The 23,057-nt window shown below is 38.1% G+C and overlaps 3 protein-coding genes across 6 annotated transcripts; 1 reads left to right on the top strand and 2 right to left on the bottom strand.

Moving 5' to 3' along the window:
• The first annotated feature begins 688 nt into the window (after nt 1-688).
• Nucleotides 689-8,319, top strand: LOC103957048. 4 transcript variants are annotated; one of them, XM_048581146.1, is made up of 16 exons: nt 689-1,042; nt 1,633-2,021; nt 2,167-2,392; nt 2,505-2,747; nt 2,883-2,998; nt 3,155-3,253; nt 3,363-3,450; nt 4,027-4,256; nt 5,236-5,420; nt 5,513-5,712; nt 6,239-6,571; nt 6,692-6,793; nt 6,976-7,273; nt 7,418-7,566; nt 7,639-7,923; nt 8,011-8,319. In XM_048581146.1, exons 2-16 carry the CDS (start codon nt 1,723-1,725, stop codon nt 8,218-8,220), a joined length of 3,063 nt encoding a protein of 1,020 aa, XP_048437103.1. In that variant the 5' UTR covers nt 689-1,042; nt 1,633-1,722; the 3' UTR covers nt 8,221-8,319. The 4 variants fall into 4 exon arrangements, with proteins under 4 accessions (XP_048437103.1, XP_048437102.1, XP_048437107.1 ...); XM_048581145.1 differs by having other exon boundaries at nt 2,505-2,998; XM_048581150.1 differs by lacking the exon at nt 1,633-2,021 and having other exon boundaries at nt 2,505-2,998.
• Nucleotides 8,320-8,569: 250 nt separating this feature from the next.
• On the bottom strand, nt 8,570-10,665 carry LOC103957046 (probable inactive heme oxygenase 2, chloroplastic). Its single transcript, XM_018649828.2, is given in 6 exon segments — nt 8,570-8,992; nt 9,097-9,232; nt 9,337-9,444; nt 9,747-9,970; nt 10,057-10,347; nt 10,350-10,665. Coding segments are annotated over 5 exon segments (999 nt in total). The 5' UTR covers nt 10,624-10,665; the 3' UTR covers nt 8,570-8,992; nt 9,097-9,130.
• A 465-nt stretch (nt 10,666-11,130) lies between these two features.
• Nucleotides 11,131-17,134, bottom strand: LOC103957045. The gene is given in 12 exon segments (XM_009369107.3): nt 11,131-11,708; nt 11,914-12,012; nt 12,101-12,202; nt 12,339-12,422; nt 12,530-12,614; nt 13,142-13,218; nt 13,456-13,497; nt 13,593-14,315; nt 14,317-14,748; nt 14,901-15,277; nt 15,280-16,057; nt 16,393-17,134. Coding segments are annotated over 11 exon segments (2,859 nt in total). The 5' UTR covers nt 16,007-16,057; nt 16,393-17,134; the 3' UTR covers nt 11,131-11,597.
• Nucleotides 17,135-23,057: the final 5,923 nt, after the last annotated feature.

The following is a 23,057-nucleotide window of genomic DNA, read 5'->3' as shown; positions in this document are numbered from 1 at the left end:
CTGCTTACAAACTATGATTTTTGTTTTATGGATTAAAATAAAGAAGAACACTGCATCTTGTCAAGGATTTTTTTTTTTTCCTAACTTACTAAGTTACAAACCATATTTATAAATAGGAAAAATTAGTATCTGATTCCTAATTACTAATGTTTATTGATTAAAATCTTATCAGTTTTCAGATTTTGATCGAAATCCTAGCATTAATATATTAATCAATTTACGTGTCAGTTACATAATTTTTTTAAATAAAAATTAGTAATTGATTTAGGATTGTAATACTCACATCCTTATTAAACTCCTAATCAATTTTCAATTCAAAACATTTCCAAAAAAATAAAAATAAAAAAAGGCCAAATTTGTAATTGTTAGAAAATTAGTAATTTTCAATTGATTTAAGATCGAAGTAATTGTTAACCACGGTAGATAAATTCATGCTACGAGTAGAACAGTCCTTGGTGGACAACAGAGCCGAATTAGGTCGGATCCGAATTGGTTTCGTGTCAATCGAATCAAGACTAGAAGACATCAAATTGGGCTCAAGTAAAAAATAGGGCCAAAATATCTCAAAAGGTCCATAAAAACAAACACCAAAACATAAGCCCAACCCACCATCACCAGCCCAATAACGGCCTAAACGACTCTGCAACGAAAGCAAGGGCACGAGGGAAATGTGGAAGAAAACGGAAAACGCAAGCAAAAGGCAGAGAGAGAGAGAGCCCAAATGATTGAATTCAAGGATTCAACGGTCGTTGGCGTGAGAGTCTGGCCGGTGCGGTTTGGCGCAAAAATAAAAAGAGAATATGCCGTTGAAATAATGCTTTTGTGTCCTCGCAGACGTTCTTAAATGCCAAGTCGGTTGAGTCGAGTCTCTCAGAATCATAGAAAAAGATAACCGGGATTCCCAACTACTTGCAATACCCATATTCCCTCTCCACCTCCTCTCTCTCTCTCTCTCTCTAGAAAAGTTTTAATCTTGAGAGGTCTCCGAGCATTCTTGGATCAATTTCTGGTGGGTGTTTCCGGCGTCCGACGGTGGTTTCTGGTAATTTTGTGATTAATTTAGTTTGATTGTTATTTGCTTCTGTGCTTTCTGCAATGGTTTGCTTTTCGTTTTGGGTTTCCTGGAATTTTGGAATCAAACCCTAGTACCTAATACTCTCTGTATGGTTTCTGTTTTTCTGCTTCAAATCTGGGTTGCTCGCGTATTGGTGTCTGCTTTGTTAGTTTCTTCTGAGTAACTTTACGGTGTCGTTTGAGCTCTTTGCATTTTGGGCGATGTGATAAGCTTTGTTATCAGTTTTAATGAATTGGGTTACTTCTAATTATTTTCAAAAGTATTGATTTTTAGTTCGAACTTGGTGGTATGGTTGATAGAAATTTTTGTATCGATGTTAACTTGCATTGCAGACGATATTATCAGCTTGGAAATAGTTCTTTTTGTGCATTTGTATAAGATGAGAGACCGAAAGATGTTAGTAGAAACGAGGATAATCTGTCTTGCCCAGATCACTTCACACGTTTATTATCTGGGTTTCTTTTTTTTCTACGTAAAACAATATGAAACATTCGTAATTTGCTTATTTTGATCCACTTATTGACTTCTGTTTTTTTATAATCTGTCTTTGTGCTCAGGATATCGGAGTTGGTCTACGTGGTGATTCTGGCAATCACGACTGTAGTGTGGTTTATTTGTAATAACTTGAAGGAGTGCGTGTACATTGGATGGGGTCGGATGTGCAGTCCGTTGGTTTTCTAGATACCTTAAAAATGGAGAGGGTTAGGACAATTCTAACCCATACATATCCTTATCCGCATGAACATTCCCGTCATGCCGTAATTGCTGTTGTTGTCGGTTGCCTCTTTTTTATCTCATCCGACAACATCAACACCCTTATAGAAAAGTTAGACAACAATATTAAATGGTGGTCTATGTATGCATGCTTGCTGGGTTTCTTCTATTTCTTTTCGTCCCCATTTATAGGGAAGACTATCAAACCGAGCTATTCAAATTTCAGTAGGTGGTAAGTACATGTCTCTGTATCCTATCAATGTGAGTACATTTGCACTGTCTCACATTCGTACACCTGTACTCATACAGTGTATGTAAGTTTGCATGGAAGCGTTAAGAGTCGAAACAAGTTTTAAATTTGTGAATTGCTTTTGTAGGTATATACTCTGGATTCTAGTTGCGGCTGTCTATCATCTTCCTAGTTTTCAATCAATGGGAGTTGATATGAGGATGAATCTGTCTTTGGGCTTTAATGTATTTGTCACTTCTGTTTTGTTTCTTCTTTTCTTCCACATTATATTCATTGGCCTTTGGTACATTGGTCTCGTGTCGCGTGTTGCTGGAAGGAGGCCAGCAATTTTGACCATTCTCCAAAATTGTGCTGTAAGTTACAGTAACACCATTTCTACTCATGATTTTATATTTACTCAGGATGTAGTACAGGAGAACCTTAAATGCTTATGCATCAATATATTATCCACTTTTGTTCATGTAGGTTCTTAGCGTAGCCTGCTGTGTGTTTTATAGTCATTGTGGCAACCGTGCTATTCTGAGAGATAGACAACTGGTCCGACGAAACTCTTGGTTTAATTTCTGGAAGAAAGATGAGAGGAACACATGGCTTTCGAAGTTCCTCCGAATGAATGAGTTGAAAGATCAGGTCTGCTCATCTTGGTTTGCTCCAGTTGGATCTGCAAGTGATTATCCACTTTTGTCCAAATGGGTCATTTATGGTGAGGTACATGTAGAACAAGAAAAGGTCCCCTCCCCTCCGCAACCAGCACCCCACAAAATAAAAAACACTTTTACTGTTTGCTTCTTCTTTTTCTGTTATTATTATGTTTATATACTTATTAATGTTTTAAGTTCTCAGTTAGCATGCAATGGTGCATGTGCTGGTTCATCGGATGAAATCTCCCCATTATATTCATTATGGGCCACATTCATAGGCCTCTACATTGCTAATTATGTAGTGGAGAGATCAACAGGGTAAGTGGTGATTGTAAAACAGATTAAAAAAATGAAACTAATGGAAAATGAGGAAAATATGTAACAAAAATTTTGTTAGATGGAATGATTTATGGCCGTATGCTTTTCAATTCTTTTTATAATTGCCTCATGCTCATTTGCTTCTTAAATAAATAGGTGGGCTCTTACTCACCCCCTGTCTGTTGAAGAACGTCAGAAGTCAAAGAAGAAGCAAATGAAGCCAGATTTTTTGGATATGGTTCCTTGGTATTCAGGGTATATGCTTTCTCTGTGTATCTATGTCTCTCCTCTCTCCTCTTTCCCTTCCCTTCTATTCTCGTGCGCAGGAGGAGCTGTGCTCACTTTGCTGATGTTTGTATTGCAGAACATCAGCTGATTTATTCAAGACTGTCTTTGACCTCTTGGTATCAGTAACCGTCTTTGTCGGCCGCTTTGACATGCGTATGATGCAGGTAATCTCATAGCTTCATGTTCTGTATTCTATCTTAGCTTTGAGATTATCCTCTCAAAATTTTGAATGCCTATCATGCACTTGAATCATTTCATTTTTCCAATATACATGGTAGCATTCAAGAAATTTTTTTTCATTGTTTTACTTTTCCAGAGAAACCATTTTTTCCATTTACTATTTTAATTTGTATGCTTCTGTGACTTCCCTTATATATATACACTTATATATATATATATATATATATATATTACAAATAGTGTCTAATTGGTCAGAAGTTTCTTGTTCACAGTAGTGTCTATATATTCCTTGTTGTCAGTAGTATCTCCATGGTACACTATTGTATGGTTGTCTTTTATAAGTCTAATTAATTAATAAATAGAAAGAAGAAAAATGTTTGTTTGATTATTGGTTGATCATGAAACATATATTCTAAGTTCAAAAATTGATCTCTTGTTTTCTTTGGTTGAAATGAGCTGTCTTTTTATTTGTCAATATTTACTTTGTTTTGAAATTTCTTCTGTAATTTAAATAAGGGCCATGATATAGTGACATTTATGTTTCCCTCTCCACTGATCAGGCAGCTATGGACAAGGTCCATGATGGAGCCAAACAAAAGGATCTTTTATTTGATAACTTTGCCAAGAAGGATGATTTATGGTTTGACTTCATGGCTGATACTGGCGATGGTGGAAACTCATCTTATTCTGTGGCTCGGCTCCTTGCTCAACCTTCCATTAATATTAATAGAGATGATTCCATGCTGAAGTTACCACGTGGAGACTTGCTCCTTATTGGAGGGGATCTTGCGTAAGTTTGACATTCTTATTTGTGATTAACATATGGCATCATTGGCATGGCCGATCAGTTATTAACTTATTATATAGATTTTTGTTTCATCGTAAATTATAAGTGATGATTTGTGAGCTTCTTTCTGTGGCTTAAATGATTACTCTAAAGTAGTTCATCAGTAGTGTATTCTTGACATGGTATGAAATGAAATTAATTAATTTTTGAGTCTCAAATTTCCAAACCCTTATAGACCAAATATCTGTTTACGCTTAAAAGTGCTAGAAAAAATCCAAATGTTGTTTGACTGGAATTTATAGTTAAGATTTCGGATATGGTGGCTATTTCTTTTTGTTATAGATCTTTACGGAAGGTAGTTCTCTTCAATGACCACTCCTGGAACCGGATTGATCTGAGATTAAATATCCCTGTTGTAAGTGTAACTAGAGTTTTGTGGACTACGTAAACCGATGTTTGAGGTGGGAAATGTGAATTTCATCAGAAACTTTGATGAGCAAGCACTATGACGAAACCACCACTAACAACGCTATTGCCCTCAATGCTGTCTGCATCATATGTTGCCCTGCCCTGGTCCAACATTGACTTTTCATTGCCACCATTTTCTCTGCTTACACCATTTCACTGACCAGTTGAACATTGGTCAGCTGCTCAGCTGGTGCTGTCTACTTTATTCCCTGGTTGAGATAAAGTCTGTGTTGGAACCTTGGTTATGATAATGTTAATTACCTAAATACATGAATATGCCCATGATGTTTCATTTGAAGATTCCATTAAAGTTTTGCCGATGTTTTTCATCCTTTCCCTTCGTATGCATATGCCAATCATGTTTTGTTCGGACCTTTGTTTGTCATGAGCACTTCAACCTTTCATTCCATTGGTTTTTTTTTGTTTTGTTTAGGCATTTTAATATAAAAGCATACCTGATAATGATAGTTTATCATGTTAAATATCTAATAATCTGTGAATTTGATATGTTTAGGTATCCTAATCCATCATCTTTCACGTATGAAAGGCGCCTCTTTTGTCCTTTTGAGTATGCTCTCCAGCCTCCTCCATGGTCTAAACAAGAGCATATAGCTGTAGATAAGCCTGAACTACCTCGTGGTGTGTCTGAACTGAAGAAATATGATGGACCTCAGTGTTTTGTCATTCCTGGAAACCATGGTTCGCTTTACTTCTTAGCATGAACGTCTTTGTAAAACCTATAATGTTAATATGGTTTAGTACATATTCTTTGTTTCTTTTTGGAATTACAGATTGGTTTGATGGACTTCAAACATTCATGAGGTATATATGCCATAAAAACTGGTTGGGTGGGTGGTTTATGCCTCAAAAGAAGAGTTATTTCGCTCTTCAACTCCCTAAAAGATGGTGGGTATTTGGTTTTGATCTCGCACTCCATGGTGATATTGATGTGTACCAGTTCAAATTCTTTACAGAACTTATTAAGAACAAGGTATTTCTTATTTTTCTTTTGCTTTTTAATTTCAATATGGTTTACTTAAAGTGGCACCCATAGCTTATCAAGTTGTGCTGCATTTTGTGAGTTGTTTCTTTTGTCCTTTGCCTTTTCTTTTAACTTTTTGGAGATGTAAATAGAAGGATCCAATTTTTGTACGCACGGCTTTTTTAATTGTTTCTATGGTTAACATTACACAAGCCATATGTTGGTTGAGGATGAGACTGGTGCTTTTGTTTTTCTAATAGTGAACTGGGGAGGATTCACACTAGACTTGCTATGAGTTCATATATATTTTCCCCTGTTTATAAAAGTAGAAATGTTGTATATTATGTCTTAGAATTGAGAGTTTCACCAATGTGATAGCTACGCCTGTGCTTGATGCATGTAAACGTACATAAACTATGTATATGCTTACTAGGGACACTGTTGAGCTTTTTAGTGTTTGCTTATATCTAATTTTTCAAGTTCCAAAAATTTTCTGATCGTAGTTAACATTCCCATCTCATTATGTTTCTTTCAGGTTAGAGATCAGGACTCTGTAATCATTATGACGCATGAACCAAATTGGCTTCTTGATTGGTACTGGAACGATGTTTCTGGAAAGAATGTTGCACACCTGATATGCGATTATTTAAAAGGGAGATGTAAGCTTCGAGTGGCTGGAGATTTGCATCATTATATGCGTCATTCATTTATTAAAACAGATGGCCCAGTTCCCGTGCAACATTTAATTGTAAATGGTTGCGGTGGGGCTTTTCTACATCCCACTCACACTTTTAGTAATTTTAAGAAATTTTGTGGAGTTTCTTATGAGACCAAGGCTGCTTATCCGTCATTTGAAGATTCAAGCAGGGTTAGTTTTGGTTTTTAACTTATTATGAGACCAAGATTGTCAATAAAAATTCACATTTATATTTATTTCCTCCAAATTCTTAGTCCTAATTTGTGTTTCTTGTTCTGTTTTCTCTTTCAGATTGCTCTGGGAAATATTTTAAAGTTTCGAAAGAAGAACTGGCAATTTGATTTTATTGGTGGAATTATATACTTCATATTGGTTTGTTCTATGTTCCCACAGGTGAGTCATTGATTGATTCTTCGCTGTTATTGAAATAACTTGTGCCTTACCAATCTTTGTTAAACTAGTGTTTTTCCTTCCTTGGAGCTTGCAAAATTGTTTTTATGTTTGCTTATCCAGTGATGGGATCGTACTCTGTTATTGTGACATGAAAATTGTAATTTTCCTTTTTGTTTTTGTAGTGTAAGCTTGGTCATATCCTGCGAGAAGATTCATTTTCGGGTCACGTGGGATCTTTCTTTCAAACCGTGTGGAATGCTTTTATGTACATGCTGGCACGCTCTTATGTATCTTTAGCAGGTGCCCTGCTGCTGCTAATTGTGGCAGTTACATTTGTCCCCTCTAAGGTGTCTCGGAAGAAACGATTGATGATTGGAGTTCTTCATGTGTCTGCGCACCTGGCTGCAGCTCTAATTCTTATGTTACTGTTGGAACTGGGTGTTGAGATGTGCATCCAGCATAAACTACTGGGAACTTCAGGTGAGATTTATATTCTCTGTTATTTTCCGTCCTTATCTGTTGTATTTGTCCATCTGATCACTTTTAATTATCTGATAATTGTTACCATTATGAAAATCATGTTCTTGGCTTTTGTATGCTGTATGATCTACTTTTTACTTTCAGGCTATCATACTTTATATCAGTGGTACCGATCGGTGGAGAGTGAGCACTTTCCAGATCCAACTGGCCTTCGAGCTCGTATAGAACAATGGACTTTTGGCCTTTATCCAGCGTGCATCAAGTATTTCATGTCTGCATTTGATGTTCCAGAGGTATGGAAAACTCTTTGCAAACTCGATATTCCTTTTCTTTGTTATATATTGACAATGAAGTAATATCATCAGGTTATGGCTGTCACCCGAAACAATATATGCAAGAATGGGATGGAATCACTATCTAGAGCTGGTGGTGTCATATATTATGCTTCCGTGTTCCTCTATTTCTGGGTCTTTTCGACTCCAGTAGTTTCTTTGGTGTTTGGAAGTTATTTATACATCTGCATTAATTGGCTTCACATACACTTCGATGAAGCCTTTTCCTCTCTCCGAATTGCAAATTACAAGTCTTTCACCCGATTTCACATCAACAGTGACGGCGATCTTGAAGTTTACACTCTTGCGGTCGATAAGGTAAGAAAGCAATGCTCAATGCTGGTTCTCTTTCCGATAACATATTCAGGCCTTTTCAAAATTAACATCCAAAATTAAAACGTGCAGGTCCCCAAAAAATGGAAGCTAGACCCTGAATGGGATCGGGAGCCAAAACAGCCGGAACAAATGAGCCACCTTAGAGAATTTCCGAGCAAATGGAGTGCGTCAGCTGGTCAACAAGATCCGTTAAATACAGTTAAAATCGTTGATCAGTTTGTTATTCGACAAACAGATAAAACTGATGTTGGAGCAAGTGATGCATCAGTAGTTAGCTGATCTGCGCTTTGCTCTACTTGTAATATTATTGTAGCTCCCTTCGTTTAGATAGCAACGAATGAAAAGCAATAGGAAAAAAAATGAGTTTGTGTTGTGATATTTTGCATCCCAAATTTTTTACCTGCCCGATTTGTACAGAAACTTCGTCATGCGCATCGGTTCCGGATTGATTCGTGTCGTCCACGCCATGAACACAGATTCTTAGGTACAACGATCGGCAATATATCCCCTTGTTTACACCCGGAACAAGAGATGTAGATACAAAAAGATATATTACTGGTTACTGTAGCAGAATATCTCATCTACAACGGAGATTAGGGTTCAAATTCTCCCTACTTTGAAGGCCAAGGAGGGCAAAGGAAGTGCATTTAGAACATCCAATCTTGTAAACACAATGAAATTTACAAGAACAAAAAGTTCTGCTGAAAAATACGAAAAAAATAGATAAAAAAGCTGGAGGATTTAAATAAAAATATATGAATCAACAAAAAATTTAAATAGAAAAAAATTGATTTTCTGAACTGAAGTCGTTAATTATGTACATTCAATCTGATGAGTCAGATGAACCCAAGTTAGTGGGTGAAACTGAAGAATGCAGTTGATAGTTTGCATGCATGAAACTCTCATACGACGTCCCTCGGAGTGTTCTCTCCACATCTTCCCAGTCCTCGACTTGTTTCAACACCGGCGTTGTATGTATCTTAACCTTAACCTGACGGCTCTTGAGCTCCCTGTGTGGTAACCTTAGGAAGTCTTGAACCTCATCCAGTTTCTGCAAAACCAAATTTTTAGTTGACAAGACGTTGAATAATAAAGAATCTGTTAATTTCAGAGGAATTCAGAACACGAGCGTAAAGAACTGTCGTCCAGGTGTACCAATAAGTGAGATCCCGAGCATTTTGATTTCAGATTACTTGAGCTCCAAGATGATCAATCGAACTATCTGCCCCAAATACCGAAATGATTTTGTTGTTTCTTTTAAGCATTTGTTTTTGTCGTCTCGCGTCCAGTGCTGTAGTCACAAAACAAAAATTTCCACCTTCTAAGTACTAGTAAGAACTAAACACAATTGAAAACTCAACCAAAGTGAGAACAAATAGTTTCTCGGGCATTAACCTCTCCGAGCTTGTTGAGCTTCTCACGAACACCTTTCAATAACTCCTGCACGTCCTCTTCCCATGCGCAAAATGCCAACTCCCTTCCTTCCAGCAACTTCTCAGATACCTAAAATTCACCAATCCCAGTTTCCAGAAGGCAAAAGTAGCTACTAGTCAGTTGATTTGGTCCTGGCAAAAACACTCAAAAAAACCTCATTTTTCCACACAAAGATCAAAACTATCATGCTTTAACGAAAGAGACTGAAAGTAGTTGCAATAACTTGGAGTCCTACTCCACATCAATGCAATGTACTCTAGAATTTACGCAAATTCACCAACACCACCTCAGAATTCGGAACAATCAACGTAAAATTCAAGACTTTGAATCATATGGGCAAAGATTGGAAGTACCGAAAAATCGAAAAGTACCTGTCTTCCAATGACCTGCCCACCAGCTATGTGTGAAAAGTAGATGTTGTAGAAGTGGCAGAGGAACAATGGGGCAGACTCTTCTGCCAGCCCCTCCAAATACTTCGCATATGAAACTCCTGGATTACTGGGTTCTGGAATCACATTGCCCCGCTGCTTAAACCATTCGAGATCTTCCGAGAGACTCTCCGATCTCTCCAATCCAGTCTTCCTAAAATATGCATCTAGATTGAAGAAAAATAAAATACCCAATTAATTTGAAGAAAAAAAAGACAGTAACTTGATGAAATGAAATCAGCCATAAACTCACAAGCGACGTCGTTCGATTCATCGACAATGCGCTCGACGGTGTCGAAGACGAGCTTGCTGTCCACCAAGTACTTGATAAACCCTTCCAAGCTCGGCCGCCAAGTCTCCGTTTCACCCCCGTCGCCGTCGGCATCCGATTCCGAGGTGTTGTCCTCGACGGGGGCATTATCGTCATTTTCACCATCACCGTCATCGTTATCAGAAGAGGAATTGTTACTGTTGGTGTTCAATTTCTTGCCGTTGATGTTGCGGAGCTTCATGGCGACGAACCTCATCTCCTCAGTGATGCCTTGCTCTCCCCTGGGTACTGCTTCCGGTACCTCATCCTCCTCCTCACCACCGGCGGCGCCGTACCGTTGTTCGCCGTCGAAATGGGCGGCGGAGAAAGAGACGTGGAAGCGGCGGCGCTCGAGTCGGAGCAGCGGAGCGGCGGGGCTCGACGACGAAACTTTCTGGTTGAAATTGCTGAGCATTCGACGAATGGGGGTGTGGGAAAGACGAAATTGGCGATTGATGGTGAGACGGTTTTCTCCATGAACGACATCGTTGCGCATTGCATAATTTGCATTGCAGAAGATAATGGTGTTATGTTGCAAACAGTGTCACGAGCACCCTTAACCCATCCCAACCTATATATCTACCAACTCATCCCAACCTTAAAATGTGGAGATTCTACCGTGAGGACGGTATTTCAAATTAATCATGCATAAGGAGAATAACGTATCAATTGTTAGTAAGTTTGTCTCATCTAAGGGGGTAAGAAATAAATTGATTAAGAACTCGCTGATATTAATATTCAAACTTAAAACTTTTCACTTACAAGTGAAGAAGAATAATACTAAACTGTAACACTATCGTAATTTATTTTCGATGCAGGCACCACCGTACATGATAAATGACCTTAATATCGATAACTCACAACGGCACAACAATCGTAATTTCACAAGAACAAATAGTTGAGTTTTGGATTATCACAAGAAGAAAAAAACCTTGAAAAAGAAAATCCAGTATGAAAGTTGAGAGAATAGTCTGAGTTGAGAGTTTCTTTTCCAATCGGAATAATTACTTGTCTAAGTAAACCAGACAAACAATTGCAACTTTTATTCATTTCGTTTCGTATAAATCAAATCTTCACTAACACGGAGTTTTACATGGATATGATATCATACAACTGCTTTGTTTATGGTGCTATTCTACAAAAAATAAAACAATGCTAATGGGTACAATCAAGAACGGCAGCGATTCCGGAGAATGTACAAAACAATCTGCCGTCTTTCCGCTTCTGTCGATGGCAATTGTAGTTTCACGTAACAAGTCCGCTTACGGGTTGGAGCGGATTGGTTTCTGTTATACATACAGGATACCTGACTTAACTCTCATGTGTCAAAAATATGCTTTTTGGTTCCGCTTACCGCCCAGGCGTGACTCACGGTGACCTGATCCCTGTTGGATCAGAAACCACGAGGGACGCCTGGTGGTGTTGGATTTGGACGATTCATGAACATAATTTCTGAGGCATGCCTGCTTTGCACTATTGCCTGTTCATTTCTGGCTTGCTTTCAGCTTCCGCAAAAACTGTAAAATCTCTGTATATGAGGGATCGGTGCGGCTGAGTGGTTTGCATGAGTTTATGTGATCTGTTGAGTCTAATACCTGTCCCAAAGTTACAAAATTAATGCTGAAAATAAAAAGACATGTCGAGCATGGAACACTAACGAAATTAAGATATTCTAGTTTGTTATATATCATTTTTAGGGGATGACCTAATCGATTTATTTATTTGGTTTTAAAGCAAGTTAGTCAACCCTAAACCTAATCATTCTTTAAGTGATCTATACTTGTTCACAATCATACTTACAACGAGATCACCAAATCCAGGATATGCTGATTCGATTGATACAATTTCCATCCGGAAGGCCCATCCGCCATAGCCTTCAACGATTGGAGTTACCTTGGTCTGCAAAAGGAGTCATGACTCATTACATGATTAACAAGTTCACAAAGACGCAAATAGACACAAGCACAGCCTCACAACTTTAGACTACCTCACAGAAACTAAGGACTTGAAGCGTCCCCTTCTTGTGAAGGCGGCGGATATAGTCATTAAGCTCTACTAATCTTGGAGATCCACTTCTTAGCTCCCCTATCTAGGAAACATCAAGAAATAATTAAATAATTCTATTAACATTAATACGACAAGATTTGCTGGTTGTAACATTGAGAACCAGCGATGTGATACTATTGGAATGGAAAACTTTGTGGTTGTAAAGATCATATACTAACAGTTGGTGCTGGGCGAAACACCAGTCCCATCCTCCAAGGCATGTCTGCAAGTTTGCTTCCAAAATGCGGGCAGCTATAGAAAACCTGAAGCCAGCATAAAACACAAGAGTTATCACATAAAGAGTAATAATACACAGGTGGGAGAAGAACTGTACTGTAAGTGAAATATTCAATTATAGAGAGGTGCATACAACTCCAGCGGTGTTTTTCACAAGGTTATCAATATTATCTGCTCTTGCTTTATGTAATATCTGCTTGACGACCAGACCTCCCATGCTGCAAACAAGAGGAAGCTAGTACATTATTTAAAATCATCTATAAAATATAATGTATAAAACCTTAGTAATAAAAGGATGCTGTGAACCGTTCATAAAAAAAGAGAAAGATTGCATTAATTACTGCACTAAAATTTGAAGGGGGTAAAGGAAGACACTTTAAAAGACTATATCCTTCAGTTGTTAGACTGTCTACCACATTTGGTTTTTACCAGAAAGTTCATTTAAAAGAAAAACGTCCGCAGCACCTGCTCCCTTTACTTTTGTTTCGTTTTTCTTTTGGGATACAAAAAACTCTATGACAACACACAAGACCTCAAAGACATCCTTAAATTGGTCAACGTTAGAAATCGAAATTGAAAAAACAAAGAGGAGTTTATTTTTATATGTGTGTGTGTGTGTGTGTGTGTGATGACTGAAAAAAAAAAAATATATATATATATATCTATCTTATGGCTACTGTATGAGAAAACCGAAAATGGGACACCAGTGGGATAGATTTAAACACACAAGCAACACTGTACAGACCTGTGCGTCACGAAAACAACAGGTCGATTCCCAATACCTGCAGAAACAAGCTTCTCTAATAGCATTGAGCTAACTTCCTGCACAATCCAAAACAAAGGAAGACAATTGGAAACTGCAAGGAGCTAAAAACATCTCCATCAACTAGAGACTCAAACATGAGTTGTTGGCGAAACCAAAGATCATTGCCTAAAATTAACTCATGCACAGATTCATATGTTCTACAAATCAATACAGTCCCGAAGTCATTAGAATCTGAAGCACTAGCGCCCTTAACACCCTATAGAAACCAATTTTCGTCAACCAAAAACACTAACCTGAAGAGGCAGGCTAGCACCAGACCACTGTGTTAAATTTGTCTGCATATAGCATTCGGATAAAGAGTTAGATGCCAATGAGGGGACCAGCCTATAAAAGAAATAATAAATTTATTACAACCATCACCAGACCAAACCTTGTATTTAAGGGTAAACATACGAGCTCGAGGGAAGTCAGATGAAAGCCATTCACCTGGCCAGAATGTACCTAGCTTTCCTGCTTCCTGGTCAATCTTCTCTACTAAGCCAGACTTGGTGGATGACTTGTCCTCGGATATGCGCCAAGTCTTATAAGGGCCTCCACGGAGGCCATGGACAAAAACAATATCCAGAAGAGGCTCCCTTGTGTCTGCACTACTTTGAGATCCATTCACAGAACTGGATATGTTAACATCATCTGAAATTCTGCTCACAGATTTATCCACACCCTCAACAGAAATTGCCTCATCCGAAGAGGATGCATCGCTTGGACTTGTGTCCTGGTCACCTTTTTCAGGGCAATTCCAATGGGGAAGTTCAGGATTGATTAAGAATATCATGTCATCATAACGGGGACAATTTTTGTTTCCGTTTGCAATACCAGAGTCGGCAACGTCACCATTTGCAGAATCTTTATTAATTTGGCGACCACAAAATACATTTACGAGTGTTTTTCTAGCATAACTTTGAATTTTAAGATCACTACAACCTGCGATTTTACCATTAGCGCAATCCTCGAGCCATTTACACCAAGTTTTATCTGCTATTATGACTCTCTGGACTTTTGGATGTATCGAGAGAATTGTTAACAGCCTAGCTGCATGCCTACGGATGTGAGCTGTAGGTGGAACTTGGACACTAGATGGACTATTACTATCCTGGAATAGATGACTCTTTAGGAACAATTGAGGTTCGCTCTTGTGCCTCAAGCGTCTTAGAAGCATCATACGCTTCTATGGCAGCAAGTTTCTCATAATCATCACGTAACAAAAACCGTCTCAGCAAACTTAAGACTCCAAAATCTGTTAGTTTCTCCTGATATAAAGAATCGTCAGCACAAACTTCAGTCAGTGCTTTGATTCCCTTCAGAGTTGCCACTGCAGAATCTGCCGCATTAACCTTAGGCAAACTATCTTTCTCTAGAGTTTTAAATGGCCCAGAAAAAGGTTCAGCGGAAAGAAGATCTGCCAGTGGAAATGTATCAGTAGAATCAGTGGTTGTTCCTAGCTGATTTCCTGCTAGATTAACAACAGCTACCACTAACTGATTAGAAGTCTGTGCAGCGGAAAGCATGTTTGACTGATCAATTTGAGTCTGCAAAAGAAAAATTAAGGTTACTATGTACATTCTAAACAAAACTAGATTAGAGATATGAAACTTTAATTGGTTTAAGCATAATGCAAAATTGGAAGCAACCCTCTTAAAGGTACAAAAGAATTTGCAAACATGGAAATAAAAATGCTGACCTTCACTTTGACAGATCTAGCCTGAGGTGTTCCTTTAACTGATGATGCCTTTTTCTCAGTCAGAATTTCAGTAAGAAGAATAGCTAACCATCCCTGAGAAATGGGTACAGAGTATGGTCCATAATCTTCGAGAATGCGAGAAAGGATTTTTATTGCTGACAAACGTATAGTGTCAGAGGAAGATTTTCCAAACACCCAAGGAAGCAAAACAGCAGACCACCTTTGGCCTTCTTCAAGAGGTAAATGCAAGTCCCCAGAACAAAGCAATTCCAATGCCTTTGACAATGCTTCTTGCACATGATCATGCTTCATCGTCCGCTTCGCAGTGTCTCTCATCAGATGAAGACCCTTCTCCATCACAATCTTCTGTGCTTCAGGGCTCTCTCAACAGAAATCAAGAATGCTGACAAAGCCACCCGAGCCAAAGGAATGTCTTCATTTTTAGTTGCCTGATAAACAGTAGAAAGAAGACTGGAACTCCAATCAGAAACTGAATCAATCAGGGGTAGTTTCTGATCCTCTAATAGCAAGCGAGCCACCAAACTTCCATGCCATTTAACTGATCTCTCAGGCGCCATTAAAGCAGTCATGATAGCTTGCCCATCAGCATCCAGTTCCTGTATCCGCGATCTATTCACTTCCGATGCCATCGCCCAGTTAGCCAATGCCCAAGTAGCAAAAGGAACAGCAACATGTTGACAATTCAAATCATCCCAGAGGCCAGGAACAACAGCAGAAGACAGATTACTTTGTGCAATCGAACTTTCATGCGTATTTTGCAGGACAAGATTATGAGGAGTAACCCTTCCTGATCCCACCTCACTCGTTTCAACACTTCCCAGCTTCATAACTCTATTTGTTCTTGAAAGGCCTAAAACTGATGTACCCCCAAGAACCTTAATACCAATCCCCTTGATTCCAGTGTCCCCATCTTCGTCATCATTTTCACGTGACTCGTCCAAACGCATGCCACCATCTTCAATAACTTGAATGGCAGCTGCTATATCCCGTGTTTCAGCATTCGCTGACAGGGATGGTTTAAAGGACACTTCTCCTAAACTATCACAGTTGGCTGTGACGATATCCATAATGGCAGCTACAAGCATGCTCCTGCCTTTCAAGTGTTCATAAACATCGAGTGAACTGCGTCTTGCACGCTGCTTGGACAGAAATTCCATTGATTATATTAAAACAAAACCAAACGCATCAACAAACTCGGTTATGAAGCTCGAGTGATTTTAATTAAAATGGGGCTCAAAGGATCCTACCGATACTCACTCACTGGAAATTGCCTCAAAGCATTTCCCTATTGAAAGTTATCGTCTTTATCATGTTGATCTCGGTTACTATTCTAGTGCTCCGAATTCACAATAGAAGGACAATGCCAACGTTCATAACGAAAAACGAACTCAATGCGCAAATGCTAAAGGCACAAAATTTTCCTAATTTGAAGAATTTAACGAAATTCAAGAGAAGAATGGAGAAATCTCACCTTCTTAGACGGCTGAGGCTGGCAGGAGAAAATGAACTTTAAGAGATTGGGAACGGCACCGGGCCTGCCGAGCACGGCGGCGGACACATTAGGATCGGCGATCAAGAAGGCCAGAGCTCTAGCCGACTCGGCCTGGGTCCCACAGCCATCTCTTGGGACCGCCACCGACTCGAGCAGCCAATCGACAACGACGCCACCTCCAGCCCCAACAAGGGCGAACCTTCGGCTGGCATTGGCGGCGGCGATATCGGCAAGGAGCGCGGCGACCCGGAGCTCGAAGCCGGAGCGGACCTCGTGGTTAGCAGAGGACAAGACGGAGCTGAGAGAGTGCAACAAAACGGAGGCGGCGACGCCGGTCTGTTTGGCGTGGTGGAGAAGCTTCCTAAATGACTCGGTGGAATTGAGGACGGCGTGTCGTACGCCGTCATATAGAGAACTTGACGACTTGTCGTCGGAGTCCGTCGAAACGAAGACGTACGAGGCGATCAGGGCGGAGGCGAGAGTGCCAGAGATCGCGATGGCGGCGGTGCGAGGGAGAGAGGAAGAGAGAGGGATAGGATATAGAGGGTTTAAGCGGCGGCGGAGAACAGAAGGAGGATGCTGGACTTGATTGGAATTCTTGAGATTGCTGAGGGGCTCGTTGTGGTTTCTGGAAGCGGATGAGGAAAATAAAAGGGCGCGATTGTGATGACGGCGGTGGTGGGGGAAGAGGTGGTGGCAGTAGCGGCGGGTTGTGTAACAGAGGCGGAGCAACATTTGGGGAATTGGGAATTTGGGGATTGTGGGAAAACGATTATTTTAAGTTTGGGGAAAAGAAAAGAAAACGGGGAGAAGAGAAGGGGAGTGAAGGTGGTGGCGTTGGGGAGGGAGGCTTTCCATGGCGGGAGGAAATTTGGCGATTTATACGGGGAACTGTTCAGTATAAAACAAGGGTCTCCGGAGAGAGGAATTTTCTTGGGGGATATGCGAACCTCTGCCTCAAGTAACGGTATGGGCTGGTAAACTGGGCCTGATGGGCCTCGGCTACGCTTGGTTTTTCCTTTTTTTTTTTTTTTTTGTCAGAATTTTCTCTTTATTTTCTTAAAGCCCAAGTTTATGCCCTTTGCTAAGTCAGAATTTTCACCTTGCAAAGGGAATTGTCTTTGGGAACTCCACCCGTAAAACATGAACATCAAATTGCAAAATTATTTTTTTATTTTATAAAATATATTTTATTATTATTAAATTTTCTATTTTTTTAAACCATTTTATGATTTTTTTAAAATAAAATTTTAAAACCGACTTAATTTCGGAAGTTGGTGCTTATGACTGTTTCAAATCCAATGGGTGATAAACGCCACGTGTATAGCCGTTGGGGGTCTGGGTTTCTTTAACAACATCTGGGGAGCCCACAACAATAGATGTTGTCGATCCACTCTCTCTAATGCGTGCGTAATACATACGCTTGACACAAAATACAACAAACGTGGTTCACGTTAGCCAAGCCAACTTGCAAAAAATTGGGCAGATCTTGCACGGGCATTTGGTCAAGCTTGACTTGGCCCACCACTTGCCTTTTGATTTTTGGGTCGCTAGAGCAACTTCTGAGGTTAAAGGGCAAAAATGAAAGGAACTCATTTTATTTTGTTTTATGTAGAAGTCATATGGATTTTGATTTCAATTTCGAAAAGAATACGAAATCCATCAATTCCACGTATTATCGTTATGTAAGGTGAGAATAATATTGGTGAGGTTAGTAGCATGTATTAATCTATTTAAACATGACAAATACTTAGGTCTACCTCAAGAAAGATAATTATCATTTAATAGACAATTTAAATAAATACACGGCTAACACTTATTGGACTGGTGACGCAGCTCGAACTATGTCTTGAGGTAAGAGAGAATATGTCCTCACCCTAAGGAGCACCTTCATTTCCACCCTAATTGATATAGACCAATAATAAGTTTAAACCTGTCTTTTTCAATTAAAAAAAAAACCAAATAATTAAACAAGAAGATGAAAGTATCCTTCAATTGTTTTACCCAAAAAAAAAAGTATCCTTCAATTACAACAGAATAATTCGTTTGTTCCTTTTTTTCAAACCCCGAATTGAATTTAGGGTTTGGCTTATTTCAATAGTTTGATTTAAAACCAACATCTGACTGTTTTGGTTCCTTTTTAGGGCATGTGTTAGAGTCTAATTATTTACAAGCTAAGAAATGATATTTTTCGCACTCTTTAAAAAGAAGAATTTGAGGTCCTATGGATAAAATTACATATTAACCTATGTGTCAACCTGATATTGTTGAATTGGCTACTGCTTACTGGCATATGTAACACCAATTGGTTGACAATGACATGGAATAAATTCAATCGCTTTTTCTGTTTGTTGAACTGAATTAATGAAACACGGCTGCATGACATTGAATAAATGAAATATATAGTTGTGGTACAAAAATTTGATGTCTTGCTTATCAGAAATTGGCGGAGACTGAGGTATTTATAGATCATAGGGCCCACCACATGTGTAGGGTTTGCCATGCACGTGTCATCGTCTAATTGGCCAAGCTGTATCATTTATTGGATGGAGTAGAAAATAATTATCACGAAGATATTATTGAATAATAATATTTTGTAGAGTCTGGCTCTAACAGAAATTTGGTTGTGATTCTTTACTTGACTTTTTTGAGGGAGTGGTCTTCATTTAATTAAAGATAAGATTTGGTGATTAATCTTATCTTTAATATGTTTGACTTTTCTTGGGGAGCTTGATGAGATTGTAGTGAGTGGTTCAAGTTTTTTGTTTTTTTTTTTGGTCGTCAAACTATAGATTTGTTATATTAGGAAGCCAACAGGGTTGAACCCACGCCCGTGGTGCACTCCTCTCCACCACCGTGGTAAAGGGCCACTTGCGAGCAGTTCAAGTCTTCAACAAAGTTGAATTGCGTGTGTAATAAATATGGTGTCACCAATTGAATAAGAGCATTATCGTCATTCGTTGGTAAAAATGTATGTATCAGCTCTAAAAATTTTAGGATTATTTTTTGTTTCACAATAGTTATTCCCAAATTTTATGTCAATAGTTATTCCCATTTATGCATGAGCATATATATAAAGGTAAGGTGATGCTAGAGAGACCAAATTTTGAAACTTAATTTTGTAAATTAAATGATATGGTTGTTGATAATTGGATTGTTACTTAAGTGTTGATTAATGTACTTATTTTACTATTGGGACACACCATTTAGTTTATAAATTTGGTTTAAAAATTTGGTCTACCTTGCATTACCCTATATATAAGCCCTTGAGGCACTACATGAACATTTACAAGTCAATGTTGCATGCAGGAGTATATTACATACGCAAGAGCCTCATCAAGCTGGACATTGGCTCCATAAAATTTGGTAGGAGATTCCAGTCATCGAAATGTATAATGCCAGATGATCGGAATCGAGAAAAGTAATACGAACCATCTATTTACTTATTATAGTTTTTTTCTTAAAAAAAGAAAAAAAGAAGGGATAATTTGATATAGATCCAATTTTGTGAGCCATTACTATAATTAGTCCATTGCATTGAAATAGATCCAATAATTGATATTCCACGTAAGCTTATTTATAATTTGTACCATATTTATCCCTTAGACTTATAAATTGTAGTAAATATTCAAAATTTCTTAATTATATAATTATTTGTGATTTAACTAATCCCTTAATTGTAGGATATATAGCAATAAAATCTCAACCCCCAGTCCATTTCATCCCTTCTTTTTTTTTCTTCTTCTAAACAATTTCCTTTGTTAGATCTTGGAATCAATCATCCTCTTTCTTCTATCATATTTCATGGGTGATATTTTGTGTTCCTCCCTCCAAATTCTTTCATGACAATTTCAGTTTTTACATAGCTTTCACAATTTTTTTACATATTCGTTCGGGAATACAGTATCAATTGCAAGCAATAATACAGTATCATGCATTTATATTTGCTCTATTATATTTTTTGCGTATCATAATGGTAAACTGAAACTTAGTATTTGTTCCTTTTTTTTTTGTTTAGTATTTGTTCCTTTAATAGAGGTATATTATATCATATTTCTATTCTAATGTTCTGCCATGGAGGTTCAGCATTTTTCTTCCTATACAATAGGTAGTTTATTTTTATTTTGTTGGTAGATTATATCTATTTTGTAGGTATAAAGCATTTTTCTTCCTATACAATAGGTAGTTTATTTTTGTTTTGTAGGTAGATTACATCTGTTTTGTTGGTATAAAGTATTTTTCTTTCTATACAATAGATAGTTACTAAATTATATCGGTTTTGTAGGTAAACATCATTAGGTGGTTACTAGATAATATTTTAGTTAGTATTTAAATATTCAAAATTAAAAACTGAATAAATGATACAAAAATTAAAGAATTTAAATATTTTTATCTAAAAGGGCACAATTGGTATAAAAATATGTAATTGGATAACTGGACTTAGTTAAAAAACTACCTTTGTTTTTGGACCTAGATCGAAAAGCCCCAAAAAAGAAAGAGGACAACTGGTGGCAAGTCATGGTTATCCACCTATTCTAGGGGCCGGAAAGACTTACAGAGACATTTAAGGCTTCCCCTGACCACAAGTCTGGGGGAGGCTGAAATAAAAATTCCTTATAGAGATTATTATACAAAGTGTTAAATAATATAAACAATTACTGATCATAAACAAAAATTCCTTGAATTAGCTATGATGTAATTTGTGTGGAAATTTCTGTATAATTCTTCTGGAGTCAAGTATCTCTCTAATCGTATATGGGAGCTTGCCGGATTGTTGTGTAACGTTTGGTTACTCAATCTATAAAGACTAGAATTAATTGTCAGTCCCACCTATAATTAAAGAGTCAATTAAATATAGCTATACATTAGTTAATTCGCCTAATTTCTGAAGGAAAAGCTCGGCAATTCAGGGAGGTTGCATATTTCCTGGAAGATGGGTTACAAAGCAGAAACACGCATGCACGAAAGTTCCAGTCTATAAATACCAAGACTACGTCTCTCAAAGCATAACTCAAAAATCTCTCTCTCTCTCTCTCTCTCTCTCTCTCTCTCATCTGATGGAAAGAAGCGGTAGCGTAGAGCGCCCCCCAGTCTTAGGAAAGATAGTCCGAGTTCTGAGTATCGATGGGGGCGGAATAAGAGGCCTCATTCCGGCATGTTGTAAACTAAAAACTGAGTTTGCTGCAGAATGAGTAAAAGGAATGCGATACTGAATTATTGACTTGAAGTCTAATTAAATATAAATGCCAATAATTGAAAGCTAGAAAATAAAGCAACATCTAATCCCACGACTAACAACTCCTACTAATTTGGGATTCTCCTATGGAATAGGTAAAAGCAACATACTTCCTAACAAATAGGAATTTATTGAAAAACAAACAACTAAATATCTTAACACCCTTCCTTAAACTGAATGCCATCTACGCAATCAGTTTAAAAAGGAACTTGAACAAACTCCAAGTAATCCACGCAGCTTCTCAAATGCCTCCAGCTTTAGAGTTTTGGTCAGGATATCTGCAACTTGGTCTTCACTTCGACAATAAACCAAATCAATGGTTTTTTCAGTTGTAAGATCACGAAGAAAATGATACCTCACATCTATATGTTTGCTTCTTCCGTGTAAAACTGGATTCCTGGATAGTTTGATAATTGAACTATTATCACAATGAATCACAGTAGGCCCATGTTGATAAAAATGTAACTCTTCAAGAATCCTTCTCAACCAAATTACTTGACATGTAGAAGTTGTTGTAGCTATGAACTTTGCTTCAGTTGTGGACAAAGTAACAACCTGTTGCTTCTTTGATGCCCATGATGTGGCACCTGAACCCATCATAAACACATGGCCAGATGTACTCCGCCTATCATCCAAATCACCAACATAATCGCTGTCACTGAAACCAGTCAAAATAGATCCTCCATTTTTCTTGTAGAAAATACCGAAATCTGTTGTTCCCTTCAAGTAACGAAACACTCTTTTAGCAGCTCTAAGATGCAGCTTCGTTGGTCTTTCCATATACCTGCTAATCAGACACACTGCATACATAATATCGGGCTGAGTGGCTGTCAAGTACATTAAACTTCCAACAATTTGTTTGAAGTAAGTACTATCAACCCTCTCTCCATCAAGATCACTTGTGAGCTTCAATCCCGGTTTAGTTGGAGTCCCAACTGGATTACAATTCTCCATGTGAAACCTCTCCAAAACCTCCTGAACATATTTCTGTTGCCCAATAAAAAATCCAGTGGTAGTTTGTATTACTTCTATACCAAGAAAATATTTCATCTTTCCCAGATCAGTCATGTCAAATTCAGCTATCATAGAATTCTTAAAATCAACAAACATAGCCTCATCATTGCTCGTGAAAATGAGATCATCAACATATAAGCAAACTATCAACATTTTACCTCATTCTCCATACTTGATGAATATAGTGTGCTCATAAGGACATTTGCTGAAACCTGCCTTTTCAAAGTGTGCTTCTATACAACTGTACAAGGCTTGAGGTGTTTATTTCAGTCTTATGTTCATTACCTTTTATCACATAACCAGGAGACTACTCAATGTAGACTTGCTCAAGTAGTTCACCATTAAGGAAGGCCGATTTCACATCAAGTTAGAAGACGGGCCAATTTTTCGTTAT

Source organism: the organism of the source record quoted next, unplaced genomic scaffold (genome assembly GCF_019419815.1).
Source record: "Pyrus x bretschneideri cultivar Hongxiangsu unplaced genomic scaffold, Pyrus_bretschneideri_v1 Contig1, whole genome shotgun sequence".
NCBI lineage: Eukaryota > Viridiplantae > Streptophyta > Magnoliopsida > Rosales > Rosaceae > Pyrus > Pyrus x bretschneideri.
This window is presented reverse-complemented; position numbering and strand designations above follow the sequence as displayed.